Source organism: Neomonachus schauinslandi, chromosome 12, assembly GCF_002201575.2.
Source record: "Neomonachus schauinslandi chromosome 12, ASM220157v2, whole genome shotgun sequence".
NCBI classification, from domain to species: domain Eukaryota; kingdom Metazoa; phylum Chordata; class Mammalia; order Carnivora; family Phocidae; genus Neomonachus; species Neomonachus schauinslandi.
In genome coordinates, this window is record NC_058414.1 from 35,881,458 (window position 1) to 35,906,656 (window position 25,199).

Genomic DNA, 25,199 nt, shown 5'->3' on the forward strand with positions numbered 1-25,199 from the left:
TCTTTTCCAGCCCTGTGAGGGGATTGCAACCTTTCTTTGGCTCTGACAGTTACAAATTGCATTCAGTTTAGAAGTCCCTCCTTAGACATCCACCTGCATATGCTGTGTGATCTTGGTGTAATAAAATAATACTCAGAGATGAAGGGGAATTCATCATACTGGTTATTGACCTCATTTCTGCTTTCAATTTGCCTTTGTAAACTCTCATTGTTCCTTCACCCTGTTTTCTTTATCAACTTTATTTTTTGGGTGTATTTTATCTTGTTACATTATGCATTTATATGAGCTACCATAAATCCTTTCTGGAACTAGAAGGTGTATGAAAGAATACATGCATAACTAGTTTAGGAAAACGTTAACAGGTTATTTCTGAGAGGTGAGAATACAAGTGATTTTATATTATTTTTCTAGCCTTATTGCGATATAATTGACCTATAACATTGTGTAAGTTTAAGGTGTGATGATTTGGTACATGTACATACTGTGAAATAATTGACCACAATAAGGTTAGTTAACACAATCATCACCTCACATGATTGCAATTTTCTTTTTTGCTGTTGTGAGACTGTTTAAGATCTACTCTCTATAGGTGATTTTAATTATCTTATGGTTAGCCATCTGCATTTCCAAGTATGTATGTATATATATTATATATTTATTTATAGTGGGCATTAATTCCTTTTCTGATTATACATATATATAAAATCTCTCTATATAATCTAATTATATAATCATATAATATATATCACATATATATGAACATATATTATACCAAATGCAAAAGAAAATGTTTGTGGTAGGACTGGTGGACTTTTCCAGCAGAGAAATACATGAGGTGGTAGAGAAAGAAGACCAGAAAGGGTTGTGGGACTTTGTCTTAATTTTCCTTTCACCATGTGCTTCTATGAAAAGGCGGGAAGTACAGCGTAAATGCAGTGGTTCCTTTGAAACACTTTGAAAAAGAAATGCTATTCTTGTGATTTCTTTCTCGTGTATAAAATAATAGGTCATGAGACATAGTTTAAAGTCAGTAAATACAGGTGTATACCTTCTTTTTTAATAGTTGCAGTGTGAACCATTGTATGGATCTAATGTCACTTAAAAATCCCCTATTGTTGAATATTTGGGTTGTTTCTACCTTTATTTGGCCAGAATGAAATCTTAAAGTGTGGCATTGTCAGGTCAGAGTGTTTGTAGCCAATGTCATTACACATAAATATTCATCTTTCATCTTCAAGACCTACAACACTCAGATGACCTTTCTGTGCCCACTCCCTGGGCCTCTTGCATCCTGCACAGTTGCCTCTGTGCTACTTCGTACACCTACTTCTCTCTAGGTCTCAGACCTTTCCTTCACAGAGTTTCTGCAACCTGATCCTTGGTCATCTAGTTTTATCTGGTACCATTTATCTAGCAGTCTTGGCTAAAGACGATTGTGATCTGAATCCGTTATTTCCCCTGGAGGTTGTAAAATGGTGTTTTCTAATTCTGCCACTTGGTCTACTGATTTTTTAAATACAGCAATATACAAGAAGGGAGGCCTTTCCCAGAATCAGCAATTCAATCAAGTAAAAATTTCAAGCCTGAAAAAAAATAGCCATGAAAGAGGAAGATTCTTATTTTAGTAGTTCTCTATAATCTACACTTTATTGCACACTGGGAAATAAGGATAAAAAATCTAATTGTACAATCTTTTATGTAAAATTTTTGCCCTACAAGACAAAGAGTCAAGGTCATATAAAAGCAAAACCAGAATAATTTATTTCAATGCATCTTTCCTTGAACAAAAATAAAAATAAGACTTTAATGTGTCATTTCCTTCAGTATTTTATGTCTTTTCAAAAAAGCCACTGGTAACTAACGACCTAGGAGAAGGCAAGTCTTGCTGTTGTGAGAGCCATCCTTATTGGGTGGTACAAATAGCAGGAAATAAGTTTGGGAATAAAATTTTAAAAATTAATATAGTAATTTAACAGTAATGAGAATTAATAAAACAAAGCCTACCAGAAATTTTACAAATATAAAGTTTCCACATTCATAAATTGGATAGGATAGTCAATGTTGATGAAAGTGAAAGTGTAGATTAGAACTAATTGAGCTTCTTAGAGAAATTTGATATGAAAAGAGTAACTGGAAAGTCCCGTCTTTTTTTTCCCCCTCTCAGTCACTATGATAAAGATTGTCCCCTGAGGACTACTTCCCCACCATGTTCCTCTACAACACAATGCATTGTGTGTATGCTGGAAAACCTTCAGTACAATTTTTATAAATGACTCTATTCTGCATTTAAAAGGAGTAATGAGCAAGAGGTATTGGGCTTGATTTCTTCACTGATTCCAGATGAATATACATTTCCACTGTTTTTCCTCAAAATGTTCCTTCATTATTTCACTCCAATGCACTGCTTTACCCATGAATGCTCACCTGGCAAAAAGATGTTATAAGATATGTAAAATATTCTACAGATTTCCAGTTCCACAGGTAGAAGAACCTTAATTTTTTTCTTTCTTTCAATAGCTGCAAATAATAGGAGTGTTTTGAATTAGATCAAGAAAATTACATTTATAAACCAATAAGTGTAAATAAGCAATCACTAAATTCTGTAGATAATTTCCTTTTGAAAGTAAAGGTTTACTTACTCAAATGTCCCGATTTTAAGATACTAACAGCCAGTCACGGGTTCAAAACAAACTGTGCCAGGAGCTTTAATGAGGTCAACAGATAGCATTTAAATAAATGTAGCCATAAGTTCAATAACCAAATAACTGGGCTGAGTACTAAAATATGAAAACAGGTCAACTTACCAATTTGTTAAACACCAGTCCAATTAGGTAACAGACACATACAGTAATGAAAACAACACTGTTAGAATAGTCTAAGAGCCAAAGAAAAGAATTTTTTGGCTGTCTTTCCTATCTCAGAAGCAACTGTCAAACAGAGGTACAAGAAAGCAGAAAGTTATTATTCTTTACCCAGAGCTTGCACATTCACTTTGGGAAGCGGGAAGGAGAGAGATTCACCAGCCACCTGTAATATTGCATTACTCATAAAATGGATCTTTGAGTTTAATTGAACTTGAAGAATAAAGCCATAGGCAATCAGGAGGGAAAAATGCCCTCTGCATGTTTAGGGGATATTTAATTATTGAGGAATATTTATTCTACTAAGGACCACTAGTTTTTAGTTACAATAAGCAAACAAGAGCCTACTAAATTATGGAATCCTTAAAAGACTTAGCCTTACTTAATCTCTATCCCTAGAAGATAATGTTCTGGAAATGTTTGTAAATTGACTGTAAATAAAATAAGTGTAAAAAGGAAAATTTTAAGAGATTTTAGAGAGAAGGGAGACAGTCTTCCAGAGAGAGAAGATAAAAGAAGGGAATATTCAGAGAGGGCAGATATTGAAGGATGGAAGTAAAGGAAGAGAGAGTCCCTGGAAGACAAAGACACAGGAAGGGAAGCAAAGAAAGAGGAGGAGGACAGGGAAGGAGGTGAGCTGAGGCAATGGAGACAGAGGACTGGTGGTGTGAACTGGGGTTCTCAGGTTGCTGCCCCTCAAGGGAGCATATCCTCAATAGCAGTTTGAATAGTCCATTATGTGCTTGAAAAAGAACATTTCTGCTTTATTTTCAACCTTCTGAGTTTATTTCTAAAATAAACTTTTATATTCCCAAGAAACTCTAAAGATACTGCTCATATCTGAAAGCAGTCTAGTTTCAGAGGGTGATTTTCTTTTTTAACTTAGAGAATCATGTTTTTTCTTTAACATGCAAAACCAACCTGATCACTTTATTTTGTGTTCTGAAATTATAGCTGCCATATTCTACTGCTTTATAAATAAATCAACATTTATTTTATCATTGGGAGCTTTAAAAGATAAACCTCAAGTTTTCATTTGGTTTGTTTGCATTCTAAATTAAAAAAAAGATAATGCAGAATAAATGACAAATAGAAAAACACATGAACTTAAATAGGTTAAAATTCCTAATTGGATATAATCTTAAAATTGGGAAGCAGACATACTCTCAAAATTCTTTCTATTCCTTACATTTAATGACAACAATAACAACAAAAATCCTGTAATTTTCTAGTCCAGAAGTAAAGAGAGTCAGGTATCATTTTAGAGAGGTGTTTTTTTTTTTTTTTTAACTGTCATGGAATAATATTTCACTCTTGTGTTCTGATTTTTTAAATACAGCATTTAAATAATTCTTTTAAGATTTTATTTATTTATTTGAGAGAGAGTGTGCAAGGGGGAGAGGGGCAAAGCGGGAAGGAGAAGGAAAGCATTCTCGGAGGCGCTGAGCAGGGAGCCCTACCTGGGGCTCCATCGTAGGACCCTGAGATCATGACCTGAGACGAAATCAAGAGTAGGACCCTAAACAGACTGAACCACCCAGGTGCCCCAATAATATAATTCTTTAAAACATTTTCATTTCAAGCCAGAAGTTCCTACTCTGTCAGGATCTGCTCCTAATTTACCTGACTCCCTTTTCTCCAGGCTCCCTGGGTCAAGAAGCAATGCACTGATGGGGTCCCCTGAGGTGTCCTGCCACTTAGCCCTTAAATGACTGCAGAGTCCCCCACCCAGGACTGGGTCTCCTCCCCCTAAGATGATTTCCCATGCATTCATCCACTGCTAGCTGTTGTTTTTGGTATTAATCCAGAGGTGTGCATGAATTACTTCTCTAGAACTGTTTCTTTTGCCAGAGGGGAAGTTCCTGTGTGTGGTTATTGATGTTCTTTTCAAAGTCAATAAATGACAAATAAAGAAATGATGGAAGATGATTTGTGGCAGTTATGCCTGCAGGCAGCTATAACACAAAAAGGGGAAGTTCATTTCATTATTTCAAAAGGCTGTAGGCTTAGTTTCTCCGTGGTGGCCGGGGAAGGGAGGGCAACTCCTTAGTGTCAGCCCTGAGGTTAACTGGATAAGTAGTTTCCTGGCTTTGGCCTCAGCTCAGATTTTACCGTCTCTGGATGTGAGGCCAGTCCATGCTGTGATTCTGTTCACTTGAGAGTAGACTGCTTTGAATCTGTAAGAGGTTGGACATTTGATGGTGACAGTGCTGTGCATATTTTGTAGGGTTTTTTTTCCTGGTCCTATTCATAGTGACAGATCATTGGCTCTAAAATCACCACAGTCATTGGAAAATTGTCAAGATAACCAAGATTATCAGGCTTGAGAACTGGCCTGAAAATCTCTTTCATACCCAGACTCATTGGAGGGAAATGCTGGATTCCAGAGCTCTGCATCTAGTCCACTGGCCCAAGTGCACAACCCTAGAAGATACTTGTGTGTTTGTCTATTTTTTTCCCTAAAATTATTTTCCAGTGGGCAAGTGTGTTCAAATGTACAGAAGCTATAATTTCCTGTTTTAATATTTTTCTTCTGAGCCTTTCAGTAAATTCTGGGCAAAGCAGGGGCTGAATACTCAGCCCTTCCAAAGTAGCATCACCAAATGCAAGTTCATACTTACTCTGGACAGTCTTGCTGTTGGGCAGGTATGTGCTGAATGACTTCGTAAATTGTACTGTGCAAATCTTGTCCTGATATGCCATCAGAGGTTGGAGCAGACCTACTTGGCATCTAGAAAATGTGGCACATTAAAAAAAAAATTAGCAGACTAGTAAATAGTATGTCTACTCTGCTGCATAGTTGAAAACAACTGGAAGTGGTGATGATTAGAGGATTAGATCTGTTTATCTTCCCTACAATGTCCATCTTCTCCTTGCTATAGTTTCCTGCACTTACCCTATGGTAGTTTATGCAGCAGCATAGCTATGAAGTCAGAAGAGGAATAGCTTAACAATGCTATCACTTTTTTTCTTCATTTAGGAAAAAAGCTGGCAGTACTGTAAAGGAAATATAATAGAAAGAATAAAATAGCAAAAGAGAAGATATCAGGACAGCTTAGAATCAGAGAGCATATACGATTATCTTTTATATTACATCTCAGTTAGCTTTTTGACACTGTTTGCCAGTTACATGTGCAAGGATGGTTGAAAAGAAAGAATAATGTGTAGACAAAAGCCCTCATCACACTGCAAGTTAATACAGACAGTACCAAGAAATACAGAACACACAAAGGGAGATGTTTTGGTTTGAATGCAGTCATGGATGGGCTCTAACTAAAGGCTTGGAAGAATGTGGGAAGCACTGCAGTATATTTCTGCCTGGTAAAAACCAACATGTATTTTGCTGAAACCGGCATTCATGTTCTATTAACTCCCCTTCCTTGTATCTGATAATTTTCTTCTTCTTGTAAACACTGCCTTCCAATTAGTTTGCTAAAGTCTGGTTCCCCTCCTCATCCCAAGCTCTTCCAATTTTCATCACACTTCCAATGGATCACTTTCAGTCTTGTACTTATAGAGTATCACCTAGAGGACTCTTTGCCCTTGATAAATCATCTGAAGAGTTTGTTATCTCAATCCAATTTAATCTGCTATGTTGCATTGGAATATCTTAGCTCTGTGTTTTCTTTGGAAACAGTTCCCATTCCACTTGCCTAAGTTCTCACGTGCAGCCCTAGGATATGTGATTCATCCTATCATTTTTGTGCCAAGGAGATTTTCTTTACCATTTGTACAGTTGGCCCTTGAACAAACTGGGTTTGAACTGCGCAGGTCCACTTATACATGGATATTTTTCAGTAAATACAGGACATACTGTAAATGTATTTTCTCTTCCTTATGCTTTTCTTAGCATTTTTTCTCTAGCTTACTTTATTTATTTATTTATTTATTTATTTATTTATTTATTTTTAAAGATTTTATTTATTTATTTGAGACAGAGAGAATGAGAGAGAGAGAGCACATGAGAGGGGGGAGGGTCAGAGGCAGAAGCAGGCTCCCTGCTGAGCAGGGAGCCCGATGCGGGACTCGATCCCGGGACTCCAGGATCATGACCTGAGCCGAAGGCAGTCGCTTAACCAACTGAGCCACCCAGGCGCCCTCTAGCTTACTTTATTGTAAGAATATAATATATAATACAAATATGCATTAACTGACTGTTGATATTATTGGTAAGACTTTTGGTCAAAGTAGGCTACTAGTAGTTAAGTTTTGGGGGAGTCAAAAGTTATAGGCAGATTTTTGATTGGGTAGCCTTGGCACCCCTAACCCCCATGTTGTTCCAGGGTCAAGTGTACTTGAGATCAACTCTTGAGTTTTTTTGGTATGGGGGTGTTTGGGGGCTATGATAAAAGCAATCTATAGGTAATGACTTATTCACCTAAGCTCATATCAGCTGGTAACAAGTAATAAATTTGTTCATTTCATGCCATAGCTTTCTGTCCAATTCCCCAAAGAGGTGCTAAATGGACAGTAAAATCTACAGCAAGTAGAGAGAGGAGGAAGATTCCACATGTCCATGTACCACAAGCTGAGAGATGATTCTTATTTTTAAAAACTCAAAAAGTAAGTTATTTCCCTTCTTAACTTCAACTTTGACATCTTGGCCTTATTATTATTTTTCCTTTTCTTCTCAAAGCCATTGCATTTGGTTGTTGATCTTCACACATAACTGCCATGCTGGCTTCTTCTAACACCGGTTGTCCTACACATGTCTTATTCCTCATCCTTTTCCTTCCATTGTTGGTGTTGATTTCTCACTTCTTCCCAAAGCACCTTGCACCACCAATGAAGAACCTTAGCTGACTCCTCAGGAATTTTCAGCTTTGAAGATGGGCAGAGCTCCAAATTAAGTTATTCTACTTATAACAGAAATAAGGGCGGCTTCTGATATGTAATCAAAGTGCTCATTTCTCTGCCCCAAGTTCTTGAGGATTATAGCATTTTGAGCATACAGCTCTTCCCAATAACATCTTCAAACTGAATACTAATTAATCACAAGGTTAAATTTAAAGTTTCTTACATAGATCTCACTCCTTTCTCATGAATTCCTAGGAATAAATTCTGCATCATTATAAATAAAGAAACTCCCCAGCTTCAAAAATTCAATTCTAAGTCTTACCAGCTCTTCAGTTTCCTGCTCTCCTATTTAAAAGCCACACCTGACAAGGGGCTTTCTGCTGTGGTGAGAAGCTGTTTGAAATAATTGATCTACAAATATTTATTTTTGTCCTTTTCATTGTAGAAGTGAAAGGTGAGCCAGTGCTGTCTGAGACTGAATAGGGTAGCGCGAAGCTTTGCAATGCAGTTCTGCCCTTCATCTGTGATCATGGTGCTACCAACGTGCCCTTAGGACGATGAAATACAAATCAGTCTCCCTCTATTACTCACATAGCATTTGTGAAGTAAAGTCTGTGGCTAGGAAAATTACTGTATGAACCTTATGCATTGATAGAATTCACTGAACAGACAGGTGAGGTAACCAATCCCTAATGACAAATAGTTCTTTAAAAAAAAAAAGGAAATGAAAATGCCTTGAAGCAAGTAGTTTGTTTATGGCCCCTTCCCTAAGTAAACTATCATAGGGGAACAAGAAAGCAGAGGTAAGACTGGCCCTACAGAAATCTATAAAAATGCTAACGAGCTTATTAGCTCAGAGAACATTCTTTAAGTCTGTTAAACAAAACATATTGTTTTAAAAGACCTTGTCTTTGCAAACTGAAAAAATGTTTCAACGGTGTAAAGGCTCCCCATCTCACATCTCAGGCACCTTTAGGATAAAAAATAAAGATGTGTACTTGCATACTTTGGGTTTATACGGTACCTTTCTTCTGAAGAGCATAAGGGTATGAGTGAGGGTATGATCAATTGTCTTTGCAAGCTATGAGGGGAAGGGAAGGGAAAGTGAGGAACAGAGAGAGAGAGAGAGAGAGAGTTCAGTGAAGTGACAGGCTCTAGCCATCAAGGTGATGCAGAATGATTTAAATCAGGGTCCCTGATCCCCTATTTGTTAAGTTCTCTTGAACTTCAACCTAGTTAGTTCTCTCTTTGCTGAGCTTACCAGGTAAAGAATGTTTACGAATTAGTGTAACTTCCTAATTCGTGTTAGCCTTACTTATAAAGGCCAAGAAAGATGCTTTAGCTCCTCAGATCTGGCAACATCATTCACTACAAAGCGAGTAAACTCTGCTGAGGGTAGCACAGCCATTTGACCACACTGCCTGAGTGCTTAACTGAATGCTGCTTACACCTCTGGTTAATCAGCCACTAGGGAAACCAACCCTGGGAACACCAGAAGCATCTGGAAAAGCAACAAATTCATATATTCCAAAGTCATCCAGAGCATCTTCATGGCCTGAAATGTAAAACAAACACTACTTACAAATCAAATGCCTCGAACTGCTACTGTAGTTTTTTTTAAGCCTTTGTAAAACTTATCTTTACTGTTTGCTTCAAGTGGTATGTGTATAAAACCAATTTAACATTTCCTAATCCCCTATAGTCATATTGTCACTAAGCAGTGTTGGAAATCACTCCTTCAGAAGCTGAGAATTGAAACTAAATTGGGACAACTTTTCTTAAAGCCTGATGTGGGAAGGTGTATTCTATATTCAAATGAACACGTGTGGGCAGGCTTGTCCTTTGTAACTCTCAGTTACCAAGGAGCACACCAAGGCTTCAGCCTGGGAGTCACAGCATCTCTTAATCTACACATAATATGTACTGCACCCTGCCAAATTTAAAACAGAGACCATCAGAACTAATAAGAATACATAATTAAATATAGCTGCCCATGTGTCCAAAATATAATACAAGGCAATATCAAAATCACCCAAACTATCATCTGTAAAATGATGGGAATGGGGTGGTTGGGAGGAACCAGATGGTCTCTGGGGCTTGATAAGAGGAAGCAGACCCACATTCACTAAGCATCCAGGCATATTAGGCACTCCACCTACATCATTGTATTTAATTCTCATAGCAACCCTGGTGTGTGTGTGTGGGGGGAGTTATTATCTCTATTATATAGATGAGGAAGTTGAGGTCAAGAAAAATTCATTAATTTTCTCAAGGTGACACTGGAAAAAAGTGGCATATATGGCACTGAAACCCAGCTCCATGTGACTCCAAAGCCTGAGTTAAAGCCCCATTGTTAGCTTATAACAACTCTGTAGGGAGTCAGCAGTGAATGGCAATGAGGGGCAATCTGGGGACAAAGAAGCAGCAAAGCTGTCAAACCTCCCTTTCCTTTTCTCCCTGGGATGGAGCTGCCAGCATTGTATCTGCTTTAGGAAAGACTAAATTGAGAGGGTCCTGGGCATTTTCAAAATAATACAAGGATCAATGGATTAGGATTCAAAAGAACTCAGTGACGGTGGGCAAGTGACTTAATCTCCAAGCCTTGGTTCTCTTGCCTATAAAAATGGAGTTGAGTGCCTTTCAGGCTTATTTATAGACTTGCATGACTTAGATAAAACCAATACAAGGGATAGCACTTTGTAAAGTGAAGGCACTGTTTAAAGGTAAAGGACTGTTAGTATTATATCAATAATAGCTTATGGGAATTATATCAATAGTATATTATATATAATAATTATTATCAACAATATTAATTCATATACATTAACATTGATATTAGTCCCTTTCAGCATGGCCATTACCTGAAAATGTTTGAGCTTTCCTGTATTCTGTTTCTGGCCTGAAAAAAAAATAGGTATTTCTGTCAGTGATAATAACTGAGGAAAAAGCATTCAGGAAAAAATTATTTTTGTAGGAACATACGTATTACCTGCCTCCTAGCTTCTGTTTTATAACTAAAACCAAGAGGAAAAAAAAACCATAGTAAGGTACTTTTTAGTACACATATAAAACAATTTGTAAATTTTCTTTCTAATTTTAACCTACCTTTGTAGGGTTGATATTTTTTCCATAGGAAGAGAAGACACATGGATATAATCAAAAAGAGTGATATTCCAGTTATACTTGCTAAAGGGGACAATGATTTCCCTTTTTGTGCAAGCTTCTCCAGTCCTAAATAAAAGACATATGTTAAATATTTTTATTAAAGATCAATAATAAATTACTATATAGTTTGAGTTGTTTATGCTTTATCTGGGGACATTACTGCACCTATATATTATATATTATTTCTTTTGTGTGTGAATGTATGTATATATATATATATATATATATATAGAGAGAGAGAGAGAGAGAGAGAGAGAGAGACGGGGTTGGAGGGGGGAGGAGGGGAGACTGTGTGTTAGCAAGTGAGAATGAGAAAGTCCAAGCAGAAGGAATGCAGTTATTTTAGAAAACACAGCCATTTGACCACAATGGTCTAAACTCTCTAAGGATATTTGTAATTGGAAATGTGGTAATCTACCCAGGATAATACTGATGTGTTGTACTGGATGTAGCAAATAGCTTATGTCATACTTTCCAATAGTGTTCACCACCATTTAATTTAGATCTGTTTGATCTCATTGTATAAAACATTCCCAGTTGCTGAATTGTTCTCTTTCCTTCCATCTCGCTCTTTCAGTATAATTCAGGTACATGGATTTTCTAGGCAGGTAGTATGTGATTAAAGTGCCAGAGGGGAAGTGTTTATTTCAAATATACTCTACTAATTTTTGACCAATAAAGAAATTTTAATTCCTAAAATAGAATATGTGTGATTGTCAATAAAATATTTGGAGTCCCACACTGTAACTAAAATTCATTTGGGGGTGCCTGGGTAGCTCAGTCATCAAGTGTCTGCCTTTGGCTCAGGTCATGATCTCAGGGTCCCGGGATGGAGCCCGCATCCGGCTCCCTGCTCAGTGGGAAGGCTGCTTCTCCCTCTCCCACTCCCCCTGCTTGTGTTCCCTCTCTAGCTGTGTCTCTCTCTGTCAAATAAATAAATTAAAAAATCTTAAAAAAAATTAAAAAAATAAAATTCACTTTGTTTTGCAAGTCATTCCTTTTATTTAATATTCCTATATAAAATATGGGGTAATAGCTATAGCTAACACCTGCTGAGTGCTTTTAATACATCCGGCTCTGTTCTAAGAGTATATGATATATATTAACCCATTGAATGTTCACAACAATCAATAAGGAAGTATTATTATTATCATCCTCCTCTTATAGATGAGGAAGCTGAGGCTTGCCCAAGGTCACTCAGCTAATAAGTGGGCAGAGTTCAGATGTGGCCCAGGCTCTTGACACTTAGTGCTGCCTCCATTTTTTTTTTTTTTTAAGATTTTATTTATTTGAGAGAGAGAGAGAGAGCGCGCACAAGTGGGTGGGAGGGGCAGAGAGAGGGAGAAGCAGGCTCCTGGCTGAGCAGGGACCCTGGGATCAGGACCTCGGCGTGAGCTGAAGGCAGTTGCTTAACTGACTGAGCCACCCAGGTGCCCCCCCTTTGATGCAATTTAAAACCAACTTATTAACCATGGCTACATTAACACCACTTTTAGACTATGATATGTTTAGTCATAGAGTTAATCTATAAAGTGGGAAGTAGTTGTGACCTGCAACAAATGTGAGTAACAGATGTCTTCCATGAATCACGTGACTCAGGTATTGATGTGGAAATGAAATGAACTGTGGCAGTTGCCTGTCCCAGTCCAGCTTAATGTGGGAGTGAACGTCATGGGATATTGCTTCCATCCTGGATGAACTTGGGTGCAGTGAAGAGCTTGGTGGCCACCCAGCTCTGCAATAAATATCCAGGCTGTACTGTGTTGTCTTCCCCAATAAAGACTCTGCTGAGGTCTCTAGCAGCAAAGACAAAGAAAAAACCTTAGTATTTATTTCCATTCTTTCACTGTGGCCATATACATACTCTCATGGCTTTTCTATCTAGAACACTTTCATCTTTTAATCTTCCCAGAATCTTCTCGTAATATAATATAGATCCCGTATGTTAAATTCCAGTTAAAAAGTCATGGAAATCATTTATCTCTTCTAATTTTCTCATACAATGCTGTCCAATATTCCCCTTAAATCCTTAAGAGTTAAGCAAGGTTGTTTTGCATTATCAAAAATTTTTCCTATCTCTGATGGGAAGTTTATAAATTTCTGATACACATTCAGAAAACTGTGTTCTTAAAACTTTTCTGTGGGATTACAATACCAGTGCAATATTTATTGCTTTTAAACATATTTTAAATTAAACTCTTAAACTTTGGATGGAAGAAATAAATGCATCACAGGGTGGTTTAAAATGAATGAGAATGGCGATTTTTGGTTCTAGATCTCCACTAGAACATCAAAAAACTTATTAGAAAGATTATTTTTCCTTCTTTTCTCTGTTAATTTATATTCTCCCATTGTTGGAAAGCTGACCTTTTAGTTTGGAACTACTTTAGCATTTGGGTGATCTCTTTGTGAGGTTTGAGCCTTTCTTCAGATACTCTGCTCCTACTTCAAGGGTTTGTTCTTTCTAGAGAGCTGGGCAACATTGGATGAGCCACTTGACTTTGATGGCCTTGATTCTCACACTAGTGAAATGAGGAGGTTAGAGCGAGAGGCCTTTAAGTTCTCTTGCTGCTCTAATATCCTAGAATTTGGGGCAGCCAGAGAGTTTTACATGAAGTATATTATGTAAATAGGACACTATCCAGTGGGTCTACAGGTAACTGAGTCTCAAAAAAAATGTATGTATGTACATATATATACACACACACACACACACAAGTTACAAATTTTAATGATAAAATGGAAGTGTAGCACATAACTTAGAATTATGTGCTATGTAAAATATGCAATACTCTTTATTGTTAATTACATATAGCTAACTGATTCTCAGGAAATGCATTTGTTGATTTTTGCTGAACTCTTACATTTTCCACCCATGGGTGAAATTCAACCATATTTTGAAAAAATTAGACTTTAAATAACTACTATGATTACTATGCAATTGAGCAAAGAAATAGTTTACATCATATATGATCAAGTGTAGTTTCAACATAGATATTGGTTGATATTTAATAAGATGAAAATGAAATAACATACATTGGAACTTCATACATTCATCAATGATGTGAATAACTGCTGGACTGTGTAATAGTTTTTGATGCTGGAAGAATAGGTCCTCAATTTTTTGTGCCATACATAATGTAATGGCTATGGACACAATATACTTTTTTTTTTTTTTAGATTTTATTTATTTATTTGACAGAGAGACACAGCAAGAGAGGGAACACAAGCAGGGGGAGTGGGAGAGGGAGAAGCAGGCTTCCCACTGAGCAGGGAGCTGGATGCGGGCTCGATCCCAGGACCCTGGGATCATGACCTGAGCCAAAGGCAGATGCTTAATGACTGAGCCACCCAGGCACCCCTGGACACAATATACTTTTAAATTTAATCTCTATTATTATTTTCTTCATCACTTTCTTAAGTGTAGACAATTTTACTATAGAACAACATCCTGTGAGTTTTTCAAAAGTAGTATTTTCATGATCATTAAGTTCAAAATATTTTATAATTTTCACTGAGATTTCTTATTTGACCTATGAGTTATTTAGAAGCATGTTGCTTAATTTCCTGAAGTTTGGGAGTTTCCTAGTTTCTTCTCTGTTGTTGATTTTTAGTTGAAGTCCACTCTAGTTAGAGAGTAGACCCTGCTTTATTTCAATCATTCGAATGCCAAGATTTTAGAAAAATGACCATATACATGGTCATATGAACAGAGGGTGTGGTCTACAGTTGTTGTATGTTATATTCTATATTATTGAAATTAGGACAGATTGTTTTTCTCTATTCCAACTAAGTTTTTGTCTATGTATTCTATCAGTTACTGAGAGAGATATGCTAAAATCTCTCTCTGATTATGGATTTTTCTACTTCTTTGTTAATTTTTGCTATTTATTATACTTTGAAGCAATGCTAGTAGATGCATTCAAATTCAGAATTTTTATATTCTCCTGCTGGATAGATCACTTTACTCTTATGAAATGTCCACTTTCTATCTAAAGTAATACTTCTTATCTTAAAAAATATATCTAATCCACCTGATACTAGTAGAGCTTTATCAGCTTTCTTCTGGCTATTTTTATGGTTTATCTGTTCATTCTTTTACTTTCAATCTTTCAGTATCCTTACAGATAAGGTGTATAGCTTATAAACATCAAATTGTATTTTTTTGCATCAAATAGTATTTTTTAATCCAGTTTGACAATATTTGTCTTTTAGTTGGAATATTTGGTACATTAGCATTTAATGGAATTACTAAATATATTTGGCTGAGATCTACAATCTTATTATTTTTTCTATATTTCCTCCATTTTTATCTCACCTTTCTTGTCTTAATTTGGATTAATCAGGATTTCATTTTATTCCTCTTTTCCTCTCTAGTTACTTGGTAGTTGTACATTTTTCTTTGTCTCTTAGACTTCGGAGATTTTAAAAAAACTAACCAAAATTAATACTTTTACTGTTTGCCACTTCCACTGGCCTCCAAAATACAAGAATAAGTTCCATATTAAAGATGAAAAGGCTAAGACTCCAGGATACAAAGCTGAACTCAATTAATGTCTGACTATAATTCTATGCTTTCCACCACTTCCACCTGAAGTGAAGAAACAGAAGTCCTTCCACTCATTAAGCCCAAAGCCACTCAGTTCTACCAACTGAAATTATAAAAAATAAATCAAATCTTTTTCTGCATGATGCCATCTCAATTATTTATTGAAACTCTCATAGCTCCCCTAGAATTCTCTTCTTCAGATTCAATATCTCCAGATGGTTTATTGTTCTTTGCATGACTGATTTCCACATTCTCTACTGTCCTAGAGATAGAATTTTGGAAACTCAACAAAAGCTAATCTATTTTACTTCTAAAATATAAATTCAGAAGGACCCATATTCTGGTGTGGTTGTCAATAAGATAAAGGCAAATAGAATACTCTCTTGAAACACCACCAGGGATAGAAAAGCAATGTAATAAAGAAGAAATACTAAATAATAGAATGGCATAATTTAAGATATAGTATATGATTTGGATACCACTTTTAGCAAGTAAATTCTCTATTTCTTCATTTTAGATCCAATATTAAAATCAAAACTAGCCGATTTTCAGACCTGCACAATTAAATTATGAGAATTATATGTATATAAAACTAAATGTACATTTGTTTCCCATTTATTTGGTATAGATGTATCATATCAGTAATAATGTAAATAATAAAAAAATTAAAGTACCATTTATAGGTACAGACAAAGAAATAGTCTCAGAGAAACTAAAATATTTGCCATATTCAGTAAGTCATAGAACTAAGACTGGAACATAGTTTTTTTCCTACCGCAAGTTCAATTTTTTCCTGTTAATCCATAGTAAAAGAATGGTTTTGTAATGCAGGTATCCAGTTTTACCTCTAATCTTTTCTAACAGGAGACTTGATGTGTTTCAGCTCTTTCACTTCTTCATAGTTGGACTGCCTTCACCAAAATTCCCCTAACCCCTCAAAAAAGTATTGAGTAGTGATTTATTCTTGTCAAGTTTCTGCTATGTGCTTTACCATGAGAAAAACTGCAGAAAAACATTTTAGTATAGTCTCAGTTGTTTTTTCCCCCCTTAAGCTTGAAAATATGCTAATAATTATTACTTCCAAGTACTTCTCATTCTAATGGTAAGGTTACACTCTTGCATACATCAGCTCTTCGCCAGGCACTTCTGTGATTCTGAAACCAACCAAAAGTTGGTTTAACATGCAATGATTGGCCATCTTACATTTAAATAAGACATCTTCTTGCCTCTCCTTCATTTTTAACTTTTTGTCCCTTTTAATTTGTTTCTTAAAATGATTGAATTTACACATTTCGTCCTACAGAGGATTCCACTTATTACTTTTACCATTACTTCCTTATCTCTTTAATTAATTAGTTAATTAATTAATTTTTAAGTAGTCTCCACACCCATCATGGGGCTTGAAGCCACAACCCTGAGATCAAGAGCTGCACGCTCCATCGACTGAGCCAGCCAGGCACCCCTACTTCCTTATCTCTTCAGACTCCTTTCTTATTGCTCTCTTGCCTCCTTTCCCCTCGGCCCGTTAGCCCTACATCAGAGAACCACCTTGTAGCGACCACTGTCTATATCCCAAAACCTTGGCTATGGTGAAGGCTAAGCATCCTTTCCCTGGAGAATGAGGAATAGGGATAGTCTTTATTCTCAGAACAAATGATCTTCCCCGTTAGGCCCCCTTCTTTCTAGAGCATTCTGAGTCTCTCCTCTCAACATTGATTCTCTGTCTCAGAACATGAAATTTGCTCCCTTTCACAAGATAAAAAATGCCAAATATGTCAAGGATCAAATCAAGGGGCACAGTTGCTGCAGTCTCAGCTCTAGGCAAGTGTATTTTGGAGAGATGGACTTCCAGACCCCAACCTGAGAAATTCTGATCCTATTGCTACAGAGAATGTATAGGAATTCTGAATGCAGTTCTGGACACTTGTAGGAGCCCCATTCTTTCTTTCAGAGAGTTTTCTACTGTTCAGCTCATAGCATGCCATTTTCTTCATTATTTAAATATGACTGACTCATTTACCAAAGCCCTAGTGCAAATGCTATTTGCCCCCTCCTTAGGCAAACAAATAAAATGAAATAATATATTAAGTGCAAATATGGGCAAGAGGTGTGGTATCCATGGTATCACAGCCCTGCTGTTTGAGAGACTGCACCCAGAACAGGACAGCCATATGCTACCAGTCTGCCTGCCTGCCTTCCTTCCTTTCTTCTTTTTTAAAAGATTTTATTTATTTATTTGACAGAGAGAGACACAGCGAGAGAGGGAACACAAGCAGGGGGAGTGGGAGAGGGAGAAGCAGGCTTCCGGCAGAGCAGGGAGCCTGATGCGGGGCTCGATCCCAGGACCCTGGGATCATGACCTGAGCCGAAGGCAGACGCTTAACGACTGAGCCACCCAGGCGCGTCCCCCCCCCCCAGTCTGCATTTTTATTCCTAGATCAGAATGGAGTTCTGAGATCTCTCCCATCCAATCTGTTTGCTGATTATGGTAGCTGATTCATGTCCCTATGGAGATGAAAGGACCATACTGGGGGGTGTGCTATTTCCATACTCCTCCATGGCCCCACCTGATAGACAGTTATTCTGTGCTAGATGCTCATGGGGATGTCACCTATGGTCTTAGGGTCTGGATGTCAGGGCTGTAGTTCTTTCTCAGCTGTTTTCTCCAGTGGCCCAAAGTGAAATACATCTCCTTAAGATCTTAAACAGGAGAAACTTCTAGATAGAAGAAATTAGTCAATTCATTTTCCTGCTTTGGGTCACTTTCTTTTTCTCTTCCATATGAAAAGATGTACAATAGAAATAAATATAAAAAATGATAGATTTCTCAGTATCACCTGCAAATTTGAGACATTTCTATTATATCTAAATCTCAAACTACAGCCATGTGGCTCTTGGGAACTCCAATAATTTATATATTTGAATGTCTTCACTAAACGTGAACACTTGAATTCTGATATAAACATTTTCATTTTCTACATATTGCATGTTACAGTAGTGATTTAGACCCTATTAAAATTTAAAGCATGGACACCTGCACTCAAGGAAGTCCTTAATCAAAGAAATAAAATCATTGATTTTTTTCAAAATACAAGTGGTAATTGATTATTTTAATTGCTAGTCTTTCCTTGAAACTTATATTCTAGATATGATTTTTAGTTACAGGCTTCATAATTTCCCATTAATATGAAAACATACACATGTCATGGACAAACCAGAGTATCTCTTTGTATATAGCACAAAATTAGTTAAGGTGATGAGAAAATAAACAGTATCCTGTATATGCAATCTATGTTTTAGAAAGACCATAGTCTTGTTGATATTCTCAATCAAGACTGTCAAGGGAGGCAAGTGCCCCATTTCACTGATCTTAATATAGATTGCTTGCTTATCAGAGTGGATGGTCAGTCAGGGCTCAACTGGTGATGTTCATTTTTTCACTGTAGGTTAGTGTACACTTAATCTCCATTGCAGAGATTCATTAATTTGGAAAATTAAAAAAAATCAGATACTTAAGACATACTATTCATTTACTTTTACTTACTAATAGTAAGTCTTACTAAGTATAATACTAGTATGTCTTACTAAGACATACTATTCATTTACTTACATTTGCTGCTGTTTGAGTTAAAGGTCTGTGGAGGGGGCGCCTGGGTGGCTCAGTCGTTAAGCGTTTGCCTTCGGCTCAGGTCATGATCCCAGGGTCCTGGGATTGAGCCCTGCATTGCGCTTCCTGCTCAGTGGGAAGCCTGCTTCTCCCTCTCCCACTCCCCCTGCTTGTGTTCCCTCTCTCGCTGTGTCTCTCTCTGTCAAATAAATAAAATCTTTAAAAAAAAAAAAATAATAAAGTTCTGTGGACATATGGGGGTTGAAAAATAGCTCTAAAAACCATAAAGAGGTCATTAATGTTGACAACTCTGAATCCCTCTGAAAATTAAGCACCTGCTCTTCTTATTTACTATAATAACAAATACCTGGTCTTTGTACAGGTCAAACAGGTTTTTTTATATTTTGCAAAAGACAATTATTTGATATAAAGACTGTAGCTGTCTTTGGGCCTTGGTAATAAGATCTTAATCCAATATTGGGGGCTTCTGATATTATGAAAATACTTTGGCTAAATATTAATGGGGAAATTTCAGGCAGTAAGTTTTCAATGGGATATACAAGTACATATTATAGCGATGTTTTCACTTGCAATGAGCATGAGGAACAAGTCTAACATGACAACCAGATTGCTACTAAATGACTTTATATGCTTAATTATGGCTTGCTTTAAAATTATGTTTTGGTTAGCCACTGAGGTAAAAAGCTGGTTAAGCCAATTAAAATTTTAGTAAAATAGAAAGCAAAGGATGCACCTTAGCTGTTTACATGCCTGCTACCCATATTAGGTTGTGATCATTTTGTTAGCAGGATTTTTTTTTTTCACTTGGCATTCTCAATGCTTATCCCAGTATTTGGCCCATAATAGCTGCTAAATAATGAATAAATGAGTGTCTGATTTATAGCACCCTACACACATATATGCTTTGGAGAGCAATAAGGGAAATATATTATCCACTGCCCAAATGACACATAATTCAGTAAAAATTCTAGAGACGCATTGTCCCATATGGTAGCTACCAGACACATGTGGCTATTTAATTTAAATTAAAATTAATAAAATAAATTCAGTCCCTCAGTTGCATAGCTAAATTGAAGTGTTCAAAAGCCAGGTGAAGGTAGTGGCTACCATATTGGCTAGAGCAGATATCAAATATTTCCTTCACTGAAAAAAGTTCTATTGGATAGCACTTTTCTTTTTTTAATATTTTATTTATTTGAGAGAGAGAGAAAGAGAGCACGATTGGGGGGCAGAGGGAGAAGGAGAAGCAGGCTCCCCGATTTGCAGGGAATGCAATACAGGGCTCAATCACAGGACCCTGGGATTGTGACCTGAGCCAAAGGCAGATGCTTAACTGACTGAGCCGCCCAGGCACCCCTGGATAGCACTTTTCTAGAGAGTGTTGTATTTTCTTCATATAAAAAAACAAAACCTCACCGTGCCAGTATATAAATTCCAGTATATTCAGAGGATTTCACAAACATGAATACTCTCAATTTTAAGGAATCCTGGGAGGATTCTATCCACTATATATGTCTTCATCAGTTTGTAATTTGTTATAGTCTTATAATTCTTGGTGGCTTTTTAATAAGTTCAAAAGACTACAGAGGAGAAAAAAAACAAAACACCTTTAACACATAATTACCATACTTATGCCTGTTAAATATTCAGATTCCTAGATCCTACCTTCAAGATCCTGACCCAATAGGTCTGAGGTATCTTAATGAAAATACATTAGTAGACCTCCCCAGGTGATTTTGATGCACATGGCCCAAGGGCCACATATTGAAAAATTTAGCCTAAGAATTACAAGGATTATATTCTTGCTTCATTTAGTCAAAAAAACATATTGACTCTTTCTATATTATGGGCCCTAATCTAGGCACTAGGGCTATAAAGGCAGAGGAAGAGAAGTTATCAAAGGAGAAAGTATTGATGTGTGATACCCTTTTGCATACTTGTCCCTACACCACTAATAGGCACCCTAGCCACCATTCCAAACCTGCTCTCAGGTGTTCCCCGGGTGGATACTGACTTGTCTTTGTATGCAAAGCTAAGTCCAGGAAGGACCTGATACTAGCAGAAGTACTGGTAGTAGAGGAAGAAGCAAAAGGAGAAAAAGGTGGAGGATGAGGACAAGGTGGAAGAGGGGGATGAGGAGGAGGACAGGGAGAGGGATAGGGAGAGGAGAAGAATTTGAGAAAGAAGGAGAAGAGAAATGGGTTTGAGAAGTAGGAAGGAAGGAGAATGGATAAACTTGGTGACTGGTTGTTGGACAGGGCAATAAGCAAGAGAAAGGGGTCTGAAGTGGCATTTAGCTACCTGATTCAGGTTGGTAGATAGTAAGACCATTCACTTAAATAGGGAATACAGAAAGAACAGTAATTTGGGGGGAAAGAAGATGGTTCAGTTTTGGTATGTTTGACTTATATGCTGCCTCTGGCATTTCAACTTGGAGACACCCAGAAGGCAACCGAGTATACAGTTTTAGAGCTTTAAAGATATGGATTTGGGATGCACCAGTGTTACATGAAACCATGGGAGTGAATGAAATTATATAGGAAAGTAAAATTATTCTAGAGAGAGAGAAGAGAAGGCTCAAAAGGATGAGAATTTGGTGGACACACATTTTTAGGTAGTGATACTTAACTTTTTGTGGATTGATGAGCTTTCTATAAAAATCAGATGATTTCTAGAGAATGTCAAATTTCAAAGACTTACAAAATGTTATAGTTTCCAAGGTGTTGAGACTCCTGTTAAGAACTTCCAGATTTCAGGTGTTTAAATGATGAAAGAGGAAGGGAGGCCCATGAAGGACAGTGAGAAGAGGAGTCAAATCAGATAGTAGGAAAACCAGATTTCCAACTCATGGAAATTTATTCACCTGAGCTAATGCAATAGCAAATATAAACCAGTTTAAATGACTAGACTGCTTCTCTTCTACTCCTGATTTTAAAATCAGGAAAGCATAAATGCATATTTAAGTAATTTATTGAATTCTCTTTTTCTTCATGGTCCCTCAGTTAGCAATTGAATTCTCTCTCCATTCTGTTTTGGGTTTTCTTTCTTTGACTCATAGAAGCCATGGATTAATCAACTCAGGAAAGAGAGTTTCTTAGAGTTTCTCAACAATCCACAATAGTTTTCTCTTCCACATAGATATAAAATGGGGCTAGAGCAAGGCTAGCTTGCATTTGTGTTTCCTTGGGATCCTTGCTTTTTATGTCACACTTACCTACAGAAGTGATGATGACTGTGAAATGAGCTTCATCTCGCCGTCCAGTTACATTGTTGTAAGCACAGCACATATAGTCAGTTGTCTTCTGGCCTACTTTCTCAGATGCAACTTCCAAGCGAGGCCCGTGCTTAATGACATATGTTGTATTGTCAGTCCTCCGGATCCAGGAGTAGGTGTTGGGGGGATAAGAATCAGCAGAACAATAAAACAAGATGGCCTCTCCAATGTCAACAGTGAACACTTCCCCTACTTTTAGCCCTTTGTCAGAATTAACTCGAAGTCCATAAGGTCCATCTGCATTGATAGAAAAAAGAAACAAAGGGATGGTATAAAGAATCACAACATAGTTATAGAGTTTGGGAGAGCATTTTACTTTCCATGAAAGTCTTCAAGTTAAACTTGGGCAAATAGGTCCTCATTTAGATTCCCAATAAATTGTGAAGACTAAAAATGTGTTATTCTGATATCCATGACAATGGAAATTATTTGAGATGTGATTGAACTTATCTGAGATAGTAAAAGCCTTGAAACTTAGTATATAATTTTAGAGACACTGCCATCATAACTGTATGCTAAGCTTTTTATTCATCATCACTTTTTTAAAGATTTAAATTCAATTAGTTAACATATATTATTTGTTTCGGGGTACCAGTCTGTGATTCATCAGTCTTACATAATACCCAGTGCTCATTACAACACATACCCTCCCCAGTGTCCATCACCAAGTTACCCCATCCCTCCACCCCTCTCCCCTCCAGCACGTATGCTAAACTTTTGAATAATTAATGTATTGATAAATCTGCAATCGTGTTAGACAAGTACCATCTTTCTGAAACCATAATTGTACTTGAAAGCATATTAGAAATAGATTATGGCCATTATTTTCTCATACTTTGAGTATTATCTGTTTTTCTTTACAGTACTAAGGTAGGTCATGCAAATATTAATAAAATAGTTTCACATGGAGCACAGATTTGTGCAAATAGATACAGAAGTGTCCCGTATTTTCATGACACATTAACATTTAAAGAATTTAAAAAAACTTTTCCCTGCAAACCAAGCTTAGAATCCTGTTTGGAAAAAATACATCTTCATTATCATTAACAAATATTCATTGATCATCATAAACTACTTAATCATGGATATCCCATGGTGTTTTTCCTTACTGCAATTTTCTTGTGGCATTTTGCTATGTCCATGGCACCAGACTGCCTGTAGATGAAGATGTATTTCGAATTGCTTTCTTCAGAAAATAAAGACAGAGATTGAAAAAATTTCCGAGCTAGATAAAGTCTTTCTTGTCCAGTCTAAATCCTGGTTTAAATTCTAAAAACTTAGGTTTGGACATGATTGTGTTCAGTTTTCAGCTGATCATCACCTATATCTGTTGGCTACTTTCCATATGAAAGCACTTTAAGTACTTACACAGACAACCACATTTAATTTTTAAAGCGACCACATGAGGTAGAATTTATTATTCTCATTATAAGATGAAGGAAGAGACATTTAAAAATTAATTTTCCCATGGTCCAAAGTTTTTATATAGCAGAGCTGGAACTCTAAAATATATGCATTTGATCATTCATATTACCTCCCCAAAAATGTATGTGGTATAATTTTCTATATCAGAATAGTTTCTTGTTGTGTAAGTATAGTATTATCTCTATAATAAGCTAAAATTGTCTAATTATATATTAATTCTGTACTCAGTTAATCAAGTAATCAATCAACAAATTCTTGTTTGAGAGATACTGTTAGATAATATATTTAATATAAGGGAGAAAAAATATGTATAAGATACAGTTCTTACTCTCAAGGAATTAATAAAATGGAAAAGGCTATGGATGGTTTGCTCAGTAATAACCTAATCTCAAAGCTTCTGATTTTTTTTTTAAGATTTTAGTTATTTATTTGAGAGAGAGAGAGAGAGTGAGCACAAGCGGGGTGAGGGGCAGAGGGAGGAGGGGCAGAGGGAGAGGGAGAAGCAGACTCCCTGCTGAGCAGGGAGCCCGATGTGGGGCTTGATCCCAGGACCCCGGGATCATGACCTGAGCCGAAGGCAGACACTTAACCGACTGAGCCACCCAGGTGCCCCGGTTCTGATTTTTTTTAAAAAGTACTATTTATCTCTCATTATAGGGAATAATATGATGTAATGATTACACAGTAGTCATTATCAGTTATCACTATGTTAAATCCTGATTTTGTCAATAATTATTTAAGTGTTCTTCAGAAGTCATTTAAACTTTTAGGTCTTACTTTTCTCACCTTTGCTATAAAAAGGTTGACTGCATGAATGGTTGCCCAAATTCCTTCTCCCTTTGAAATACCTTGAATGATTGATGCCATGCTAAAGCTATTTTGGATACTGGCAAACCAACCTTAATTTTGCAGATTCCCAGAGTGGTTCTCTTTTGTGTCAGCATTTTCTGACCAATCTACCATTGGGAAAACACATTTCCTAAGATAAAACAGAAACTGAAGATGCAAAACAATAAATTATATTTAGCTAGAGAACATGAACTTTACACATATTTGCTTCCTAAAGATACAAACTTCTACAGGGAAGCTATAGATTTACATTAATATGTATACATGAGATGATCCTGATTTCAGAAGCCAAATAAAGACGTTAGTATCTTCAAATGTAAAGTAATCAGGAACAGGAGATGGAAGATTATAGTGAAGAGAAATGAATGCCCTTTCCTGCACTGTACTAGCTGTACTAAAACCCTGTCATGTGGCTCTCATTTCAGGCTATGATACAGTCTCTGGGGAAAAACACTCTTTCAGAACTGTGTGCTAAGTGGAACCCTCTTATTCTGAATTCCACTAAACAGTAGGTTGTGTAATGGGAACGAAGAGTTGTTTTCACTCATTCAACCAAAATCAATATTGAGATGTCACTGTGTGCATAGTATTGTTCTAGGCATTGTGGGAGAATCCGAGTGTCGTAGACATGATTCCTGTGGCTGTTTTCCC

The 25,199-nt window shown here is 36.7% G+C and overlaps 1 protein-coding gene across 6 annotated transcripts in view; it reads right to left on the reverse strand.

Moving 5' to 3' along the window:
• Positions 1 to 1,730: 1,730 nt before the first annotated feature.
• HEPACAM2 (HEPACAM family member 2) overlaps positions 1,731 to 25,199 on the reverse strand; it is a 47,842-nt gene continuing 24,373 nt past the window's right edge. For 3 of the 6 annotated variants that reach the window (XM_021689725.1, XM_021689726.1, XM_021689722.1), the window contains 7 exons: positions 22,215 to 22,511; positions 10,764 to 10,889; positions 10,648 to 10,672; positions 10,520 to 10,557; positions 9,140 to 9,213; positions 5,483 to 5,592; positions 1,731 to 2,424 (listed from right to left, as the gene is read on the reverse strand). In XM_021689725.1, the coding sequence (XP_021545400.1) occupies positions 2,421 to 2,424; positions 5,483 to 5,592; positions 9,140 to 9,213; positions 10,520 to 10,557; positions 10,648 to 10,672; positions 10,764 to 10,889; positions 22,215 to 22,511 (674 nt within the window). In that variant the 3' untranslated portion in view covers positions 1,731 to 2,420. Of the gene's footprint in view, positions 2,425 to 4,836; positions 5,039 to 5,478; positions 5,593 to 9,139; positions 9,214 to 10,519; positions 10,558 to 10,647; positions 10,673 to 10,763; positions 10,890 to 22,214; positions 22,512 to 25,199 lie in introns of those variants that run through there. The other 3 variants (XM_021689720.1, XM_021689721.1, XM_021689724.1) reach the window with 2 other exon arrangements.